Source organism: Papio anubis, chromosome 12 (assembly GCF_008728515.1).
Source record: "Papio anubis isolate 15944 chromosome 12, Panubis1.0, whole genome shotgun sequence".
NCBI lineage: Eukaryota > Metazoa > Chordata > Mammalia > Primates > Cercopithecidae > Papio > Papio anubis.
In genome coordinates this window covers 26,742,556-26,751,982 of record NC_044987.1, presented here as the reverse complement: position 1 = coordinate 26,751,982, position 9,427 = coordinate 26,742,556, and the positions used below count along the sequence as shown (strand labels likewise).

The 9,427-nt window shown below is 42.6% G+C and overlaps 2 protein-coding genes across 3 annotated transcripts in view; both read left to right on the top strand.

Moving 5' to 3' along the window:
* Positions 1 to 850: 850 nt before the first annotated feature.
* ELMOD1 (ELMO domain containing 1) overlaps positions 851 to 9,427 on the top strand; it is a 75,841-nt gene continuing 67,264 nt past the window's right edge. The window contains exon 1 of one of the 2 annotated variants that reach the window (XM_003910639.4): positions 851 to 1,169. The gene's annotated coding sequence lies outside the window, so the exon portion shown is untranslated. The remainder of the gene's footprint in view (positions 1,170 to 9,427) is intronic. The other variant, XM_003910640.5, reaches the window with a different exon arrangement.
* LOC116269691 lies at positions 1,177 to 4,544 on the top strand. Its single transcript, XM_031652999.1, has 2 exons — positions 1,177 to 1,779; positions 2,113 to 4,544. The coding sequence occupies exons 1-2, from the start codon at positions 1,518 to 1,520 to the stop codon at positions 2,244 to 2,246; spliced, it is 396 nt and encodes a 131-aa protein (XP_031508859.1). The 5' UTR covers positions 1,177 to 1,517; the 3' UTR covers positions 2,247 to 4,544.

The following is a 9,427-nucleotide window of genomic DNA, read 5'->3' as shown; positions in this document are numbered from 1 at the left end:
CCCCAACCCCATGCGGCCTCATTAAAGAGACTTTTTTGATTAGCTATGGAGAAAACGTTCTTCATCAAACATGAAATGCAATCCTGAAGGCACAGGTCTCTCTATCTTTTCTCTCGCTCGCTCGCTCGCGCTCTCTCTCTCTCTCTCTCTCTGTGTGTGTCTGTGTGTGCATGCGTGTGTGTGTGTGTGTGTGTGTGTGTGTGTATGAAGTGGCTTCTGGGGCCCCACGAAGCAATGTTCCCCCAAATAGCCCCAGACCAGGGTGTCTATAATTCATCCTGTTATAATTAACCCCGGGGTTACGGTATTGTTTCTGAAGCCCTTGTTGAAATGCAGATATGGACCTGGCAGGATTGACACGATCTCTCAATTACACCTAATTAAAGAGCTGGCTCTTTGAGAATCTGACCCGACTGGGCCAGGAGTGGGAAAGGCGGGGGCTGCTGGTGGGGGTGAGGGGTAGGGTTCTGCGGGCCCAGGAAGGCAGATGAGGGGTGGGGATCAGGATTGGGAGAGTCACTGGGTGCTCGGTGAGATGGGGGAGGTTGGAGCTGAACTAAAACAAAGTTTGACTTCTGGACATTTATCCAGGGAGAGGGCGGGGAACACACCTTTCCCGGGACTGCCTGGGAATCCCATTGACAGGTCATCTCAGGTTCACCATCTTCCCGTCGTGGGCTCCTCCGGGGAGTCCACCCGGGAGCAATTAAACTGGGCCACACCAGCCACCTCCCACAGCAGCGGGGTCCGCAGATTTAACCCTTTCCCCGCAGACTCCGGCGCTGGGGGCCGCGCTCCCTCCCACAGCACTGCGCCCGCGTCCCCGGCTCCCGGACTGGGCATGCTCAGTAGCCGCCCGCTTCGTGCTCTCAGGGAAGCCTCTGCACGCCCTCCCCAGCTGCTCTCGGTCGCCTCCCCGCCGCCAGCGGCCCCGGGTGCATCCCGGCTTGCTCCGCTCCACGCGACCCAGATTCCTGCCCCGCCCCCGCCCCTTCCGCGCCCGCAGCCAGTGCGGCAGCCGCGGCCGCCCCTGTCCAGCCTCGGCGCCCGGGACCGAGCGCGTCGATCGCCGCCGCGGAGCGCGTAGCCGAAGCGCCTGGGGAAGGCGGAGATGAAGACCACGCCGCCGCGCAACGGGAGCTGCTGAGCCTGCCGCCGCCAGAGTCCAGGTGACTGGCGACCCCAGAGGAGCCTAGGGACGAGGGGCGAATGCCCTTGGGGAGGAGAGAGGTGCGGCGAGGACGCGAGGCATCACGCAAGCTGCGCGGTGCCTGGGACGCAGCAGAAATGCTAAGCATCGGGGGCAGAGAGGGAACGTGAATGAAAGTGCACTCTGCCTCGGTGCAGGGGCTCCGGGGTCACCCAGGACAGTGATTTCCCCTCCTATCCTGTCCTCCCAATTAACACCCGAGAGACTGCAGGTCGGCGCGAGAGGCTGTTTGCATCTCGGCCCGGGCGTAGGTCGCCTAGCGACCTAACGCCGAGGGCTCGGGGAAGGGATCCCAGGCAGAGCCAAAATGGAAGGCGGGACAAGGGCGGCCTGGCTGGGGCGAGGGGCTGGTCTGGGTCCCTGGGGACCCCTTGGCCTGTGGGCTTCGGTCTCCAGGGAGGAGAAAGGCAGCCGGGCTGCGGGGCCGTCGGACTGTGGGGTCCTCCTGGCAGAGAGACGGGAGGAGCGGTCGCCTGGGCTGTTGCGCTGCGCCTCCTCCAACTGCTGGGAAACTCCGCACTTCAGTATTAGAGCATCTCTTTCCTGGGCAGGTAGAATTGGACAGCCTAGTGGAGAGTGACAGCTGACTGCTGACGGGGCTGTTAAAAGCAGAGCAGTGGAGTGTGGTGGTGGGGTGAGCTGTTGTGGGTGCTTTTTTTTTTTTTCTAAGTGTGGGTACGGACTGCTCTGACTCAGTGTTTCTGCTCAACCTCTAAGCGGCGAGTCCGGTAACACACCTTATGAATATTTCAGGAACGACCTCACGGGCTCACTTGCTTCAGATCAAGTTTAATGAATATGTTTGTCAGCCTTTCTGCTGTGCACAGGCAGGTGGAAGCCCCAACCAGTGCTCTGAGCATTCTACATTATTTCATCCCTTTCCCTCACCAACTAGGAAAAAGATGCTGCTAACCCCCAGTGGGCCATATATTGGTACTATAAATTGAGTCTGTCATTTGGAGAGACCAATTTTGGGCAGGCATCCAGGCATTGTTCTGCATCTTTGCAGTGTATACGTGTTGTGCTGGTAGCCTGACAACCGTCCTTAACTGGTGGTGCCAATATGGTGGAAAGCAGGTAGTATGCGTGTATTGGGATAAATGTCTTAATTCATTAACATATTATGACAACACGTAGTTATAGCAGACTTAGTCATTCCCTCCCCCAGAAGTTTTCTCTGAGGTCAGTTTAGTTGGTATTTTGCCAAAGGCACACTCTTGTATCTATCTACATTGGGAGGTATTTCTCTCATCTTAATCTTTTTCATAGGAAGAAGAAATAAATGTCTTCTCTCTAAGACATCACTGTCAAGAACACTGAAAGAAGAACCCATTAATGTAGGGAACGTTGAGAACTGGAACAGGCTGTAGGGCATCTTTCCTACACTTCAGGTTATAACTTCCATTGCATCACCACCATTTACCGGTAAACCAGCACACACAGCAATCAGTACTCGAAATGGTCCTCTTTTGCAGAAAAAGCCTGCTTTTCTCCCAGCTTTGGTGAGATAGATATGTAATCTTCATAAGGACCTATAAGGAATTCCTCTGTGGAACAAAATTTTAAGCCTCCAGTGCAGGATGCTAAAAGAAGCAACGCTTTAATCTTGCCAGCCCATACACAGTGAAGCTGAAGTGCTTCAATTTACAGATGTTTTACATTTAGGAAGGCTTTTCCAACAAAGACCTACTGCAGTTACATCACAGGCTCCACCTCCGCCTGCCAGCCTGCTTCTGCAAGCCTGTTAGTTAGGATACTATGTATTGCTGTGCTTGATTAATGAAGAAAAGAAATCTCCAAATCAAAGATTTATTTATTTCTCTTTTTGCGTTCTGCTGATTTAATTGAAAATATGAAAATTTCAAAAATTAATACTTGCAGCCAGGACTTAACTGAGGCGTGATAATAACTCTATAAATGTTAGCTTTCCAAGAGATCTTAAGCAAAATTACAGTATTCTTTGTAAAATCTTCGATAAATTGCAGTAGAATAAAAATTCTATGAAATTGGCAAAATAAGTGAAAATGTCATATAATAAATCAAGCAGCATTTCTTAAAGCATGTTACTGAGAGGTTCAGAAAGAAACCCAGTTACATTAACAGATATGAAATCTGGATGATTGAGAAGTTTGCAGAGCTTGCATACAAATCTCCAGGTGACTTAAAGGAAGTGTTCTCCGAGTCCTCTGAGAATTTTTAACAAATCACTGTTAGGGTGTCCAGATTTAGCAAATACAATTGTGGGCTGCCCAGTTAAATTTGAATTTCAGATAAATAGTGAATTATTGTTTTTACCTATGTCCCATGTAATATTTGGTACGTACTTATACTACAAAATATTATTAGTTGTTTATCCCAAATTCAGTTTTGACTGGGCAGCCTGTATTTTTCTGGCAACCCTAGTTACTGGAAATGTTTCATTCCTCCTTTTTGGGTCATTTGTGGGTTGAAAAAATAAAGTGGAGCAGAAATCATATGCTCTTCTGCAGACAATCTGGGACAAGCTCAGTTCTGGTTCAAGCTTTTGAAAATAACTCATGCTTAAAAGTGAACAGTTTCACTTGAACACATATTGGTTGGGTATCTCTGCTTGCTAGACTTAGTGGAAGGTGCCAAGAATGCAAAGATGACAAGGGGAAATGGGGCAGAGGGAGGGATCTGCATCATAATTTCTAGGATTTGTTGTGCCAGGAGTGTGTGTTTATGATGGTGGTGGAGGGGCGTGTCTACTGTAGGAGCCTAGGAGAGGCACTGAACTATGCTGGGCAGCTGTAGTCAGGGAGTGAGATGCCTAGCAGTTTTGACAGGACTGGCCTTGAATAAAAGAGCAAGATCTTATCCTGGGGGAAAATGAGGGAAAAAAATCTCTGTGTTAATAGATAGTAGAGTAGTGCTGGAAGTTGAAGGATTTGATCTGATAGCCTCAGTGAGAGGACAGAGTGGCCTGCTGAGAATGAGGGAAGGGAGGGGGATTCTGAAAGAAAGATTTTAAATAGTCGCCAATGGGAATGGAAAAGAGAGCTGAAAAGGGACAAGGGCAGGAATTGGCAAATGGTACTTCGGTGAATGGACCTCAGTGCATTTAAAATAGCAATTGATCTGCTCTTGACTCATACCCTAAGTGCTAGTTTACTATTCTATTACCATCCTGGTCTCAGGTAAAAAGTCATCATCACACAATACTGGAATATATCATTTAAATGTTTTATTACATTTATATAAAAGTAGGTAATTAAATATAATATTTGAGATGCCGATCAATAGTCAGTTGCTTCTTTTTTTATTTTCAATTCGTAATGTTTTATTTATTTCTTTTCTTTTTTTCTCTCTTTTATTATACTTTAAGTTCTAGTGTACATGTGCACAACGTACAGGTTTGTTACATATGTATACATGTGCCATGTTGGTGTGCTGCACCCATTAACTCGTCATTTACATTAGGTATATCTCCTAATGCTATCCCTCTCCCCTCCCCCCACCTCACAACAGGCCCCGGTGTGTGATGTTCCCCTTCCTGTGTCCAGGTGTTCTCATTGTTCAATTCCCACCTATGAGTGAGAACATGCAGTGTTTGGTTTTCGGTTCTTGCAACAGTTTGCTGAGAATGATGGTTTCCAGCTGCATCCATGTCCCTACAAAGGACATGAACCCATCCTTTTTTATGGCTGCATAGTATTCCATGGTGTATATGTGCCACATTTTCTTAATCCAGTCTGTCATTGATGGACATTTGGGTTGGTTCCAAGTCTTTGCTATTGTGAATAGTGCCGCAATAAACATACATGTGCATGTGTCTTTATAGCGGCATGATTTATAATCCTTTGGGTATATACCCAGTGATGGGATGGCTGGGTCAAATGGTATTTCTAGTTCTAGATCCAATAGTCAGTTGCTTCTTGGCACAAATTTCTGAAATAAGATAAGCAGATGTCTTGGTTTTAGCAAATCTGTTGCTTCAAGTAGGAAAAGACATTAAATTGAGATCATTTCTGATTTGATCCAGCTATCTTTAAAAAACTAGATTCTGATGATGGAAAGAGTGTACATTTTACAGAAACAGCACTATGTGAAATGACTATATGCTTGTAGTACCACCAGAGGACCTAGTCAGAATGTTCCAAATGCAGTTAATTCCAAAAAAACTGGCACACCACATACATGTGTGTCTTTGAAGACCCAGAAGCTACTTTCATTATTGAGTAACATGGTAAATTTCCAGGGAAGTTGATGATCAAACCACTGCAGTCCAGGTAGAGAATAGTTACTCATTTCTTGAAGATTCCAATTTGCAAACTCCAGCAACTGATAATAGAATGCCATTCTAGATTGCCCTTCTGTCAACAAATCTGTTTTTTTTTTTTTTTTTTTTTTTTTGGAACCATCCTTCAGAAGAGCCTCATGTGTTTGAGTGTCCATATGTGTGGTTAAATTTCCACTTCAACTTTTATAATAAGATCTTAAAATTATAAAAATTACCCTATACTAAAACTTATAACTAAGTAGCTCATTAGGATCTTTCTTATCAAATGATTATCCTTTCAAAAGAGCAGAAAACAGTCCTACTTCAGGTTTTTCTACTGTTCCTCTTTGCAATGTTTGCCAAACACATTCTGCCTTGTAATTCTGATAGTATATGAAAAAAAAATACATGATCAAGAATGTGTTGATGCTGCTAAAATTTCAAGGCAATTAGACCATAGGTTTTGTTTCCAGCAAGACTTTGCATGAACATGGCTTATTAAAGAAAGGCTTACTGCAGTAATCCTCAATGACAGTTTATGTGGAATATCACCCAGAGAGAGCCTTAACTGAAATTGTGTGCCCAATTTACATTTTATATTCTAAGTCCTCAGTGGATACTCTGAATTTAAAGATTCTGAAGACAGTATGTTTTTTCATCCTGGGAGCTTTTAACCTTCCAACTCACTTATGCTGACCACGAGCAAGTCATATTTTATATCAGTTTCTATGCTGTAAAATGGAAGATACGCACATTAAAAAAATAATATTGTACCAACCCTAATCTCAGTATCTATAAAATAAACCCTAAGTGTTGCTATGGTTCCAAGGGATGAATAACTTTATTCTCAATGAAAGTAGATGATTTGTACAATGTCTGGGTACTCTATATGATATTTCAGATGCCATCAAAATAATTCACAATTTGATTTTTTTGCTTTTTTGGTGCAAAGCAAAATAATTGTGGCAAATGCCTAAGAAGAGCTCATTAAGCCTCTTTAAAAAATCAGTCTCATGAAAGTCAATAACTGCAGATTCAAAAGTCTTTATATAACTTTTAAATGTTTCCATTTCAATTATTGGAGGACTTGGGTAATTAGCATGCTGGTTATAAGAGCTCATTTCAGCTGTTATAACTCTCTATTTTTTTGTGCAGGTAGTTGGTGAAAGGCTACCATATGTTTTGAAGGTTTCATTCATAATGAAACTAATTATTTATCTCACAGCTGTTTTTTGGCTTAACAGATATCATCAGTGACATCAGAAACCCTGTTCTCTAAATCTTTTTTACTTTACCACTTGGCATTATAAATATTTAAAATGTGAATCAATCTTTGGAATGAATTTACTGTACATTTCTTACTTTTTCCTTTAAAAGAATAGGAATATTCCACTCTTCAGAACTTGGAAGCCAGATTTTCTGAAGGTTCCATATTCCATAAACACTGACATATTAATTTCAGATTTCCTTTGCTTTATCATCCACTTAAATGAGCAAAAATTTAAATAATTGCTTTTAGTTGAGAAGTTCAATTGTACATTCTCTTAAAATGGTAAACATTTATCAAGGCTATTTAAATTAAAGTGCCTATTATGTACATCATTAGTCATAATTTTAAAAGCCTTTATTAAAATACTTTACACAGAATTTTGACTTTCATATTCTGTCTCATGGATAATGTATATGTAACCCACTATGTGAATCCAATATATTAAAATCAAGACTTATGAAACAGATGGGTTGAGTTGTAGTTTTTGCTTCACTAAAGAGTTTTGTGCCATACCAAAAATTTCCTCTACTATTCCTTTAAATTGTAGATAACCTGGAGTATTTAAAATAGAGGCAGAGTTATCAAATTTTTATATATACACAATCCCTCTAGCACACATTTATCAACTAGAATATTGAGTAATCTTTATGGGTGACAGGCAGAAATCAGGTCTGAAAGGTAGTGTCATAGCTGGGTTGATCAGCTACATCCAAAGAATGTTCATAGGTCTGTAAGCCAACATAGAAGCTGGTTTCTGTTGGTCTACCTTACAGGTCTTTATTTGACCGTGACATTTCTACAATGTTCTCAAGGACTCAGATGTACATAGATCATAATGCAAAGCTCAAAGCAATAGAGAATTTGGATGACAATCAGGATTAAATTTGAAATCTCTTAGCCCAGAACAAGCAGTGGAACTAAGATTATGTTTTAAAAGGATGGATGTGAAGTTCATGTAGGTTCTAAAATCACTTGCTAAGGACATAGTGTAGAAGTCGTAGTTTACCAACAGTTTGGTTTTCAAAAAATAGTTTTAATTCACTTGAGCATTAGCAAACAGTACAGAAGAAATTAATGCTATACTTTGGTTGGATTCACAGATAAATAGAGCCCAGATCTAAGAAGGTCAGAAACAAAAAGTATAACATACTGTGCTGAAAGTGATGCATTTTGGGCCACCTATCAGAGAGAGAAATGCTTTTATTGGGGAGGGCGTTGATTCTGATGACCTTAAAAACACCTCCTAAATCTTATCCTGCAGTTTAAATTGAGATCCCAGGCACTTATCCACGAATCTGTCAATGTCTAATTCAGCTTAGCAGCATGTATGTGATAGATAACTATTGTACATCATTCCTTTGACTTATAATGAATATATGATCTTATTCTTTTCCATGTGTTAGTTATTCCCTAGGTAATTAATCAATCTAACTAAAAATAGGTGCATCTGCTCTGTAACTAGCACTAGATTAAATTAAACAGCTTGTTTCCAGGTATTCTTTAATTATCTAAGATCATATTTGAAATTCTAGTTCAAAATGATATGTATTTTGAGTAGCCATAAAATAGGCTTGTGTCCAAGTCCTAAAATAAAATTGCACAGCACACCTAATCAAATTAGACAACGATGGAAGATGAACATGTGTTTGTTCTGAGTGTACTCTATGTGTACTCTCATTACTCTGCATTGTGTTTTGACTTTTGAAAGTATTTGTTTATAGCATACAGTGGACAACTGTCATTCTTTTTCAACAACGCCATCTGAATCTCTTTTCCATGTCGAGGGTTGTATTAGTGAAGGCTCTCCAGAGAAAAGGAGATATATTTATATTAAGAGACTTATTATGAGGAATTGGCCTACTTGACTATGGAGGCTGAGAAGTCCTGCAATCTGCTGTCTGCAAACTAGAGACCCAGGAAAGCTGGTGGTGTAATTCCAGTCCAAGGGAAAGAAAAGACTAATGCCCCAGCTTAGCAGGCAAGCAGGAGGCAAAAACGGGTGAATTCTTCTTTCTTCTGCCTTTTTGTTCTATTCAGGCCCTCGATGGATTGACAGTGCCCACCCACACTGGGAAGGGGAAATGACTTACTGAGGCCACCAATTCAAATGCTTATCTCATTCAGAAACACCCTCATAGGTGCACCCAGAAATAATGTTTAATCTCCGCAGTCTTTGATCAGTCAAGTAGACACAGAGAATTCACCATCACAGGGGCTCTTTTGCATGATGAGGCAGAGCCCACTCACCCTGTAGGAGCTGAAAGTGCCAGATGCTTCCTTTCCCCAAACCTCCTTGCATGTGGGCCTGGGCCCATGATCCAAACTCTGCCCCAGTGGCAGATTTTCCACTCGGCAGTGCCCCTTGACCAGTGCTGGAGGGTCAGTGGGGCCACGCCAGTCTGTGCCTGGTGGTGACAGTAGAGGTGTCTTTACTGAGCCAGTTCTGTGTCAGCATTTCAAGTGTTATTTTTTGCTACATAGCCTCCATACCCAGTTCTCTAGCCCACCTGGAGATTCTGTGAGTTGCCTTCAGAACAAATTCTGTTTCTGCTTCAGTTGGCAGAGCTAGATTCGTTTCTTGCAGTGATAAACAGGGTGCGAGTCCATGTTTACATGGGACCTATTGAGCACACAGCACTGTGAAAGGCACAAAAGGAAATGCTTTTTCATTCTCTGAGTATTTATGGAATAGGCATCTTGCTTGGCA

What these genes read in the sequence shown, in the direction of transcription:
- LOC116269691 (XM_031652999.1), top strand. Translation starts at nt 1,518, where the DNA reads ATGGAAGGCGGGACAAGGGCGGCCTGGCTGGGGCGAGGGGCTGGTCTG. An exon ending in AGGTAGAATTGGACAGCCTA is followed by an intron (nt 1,780 to 2,112) that starts GTGGAGAGTGAC and finishes ACTAGGAAAAAG; the next exon opens with ATGCTGCTAACCCCCAGTGG.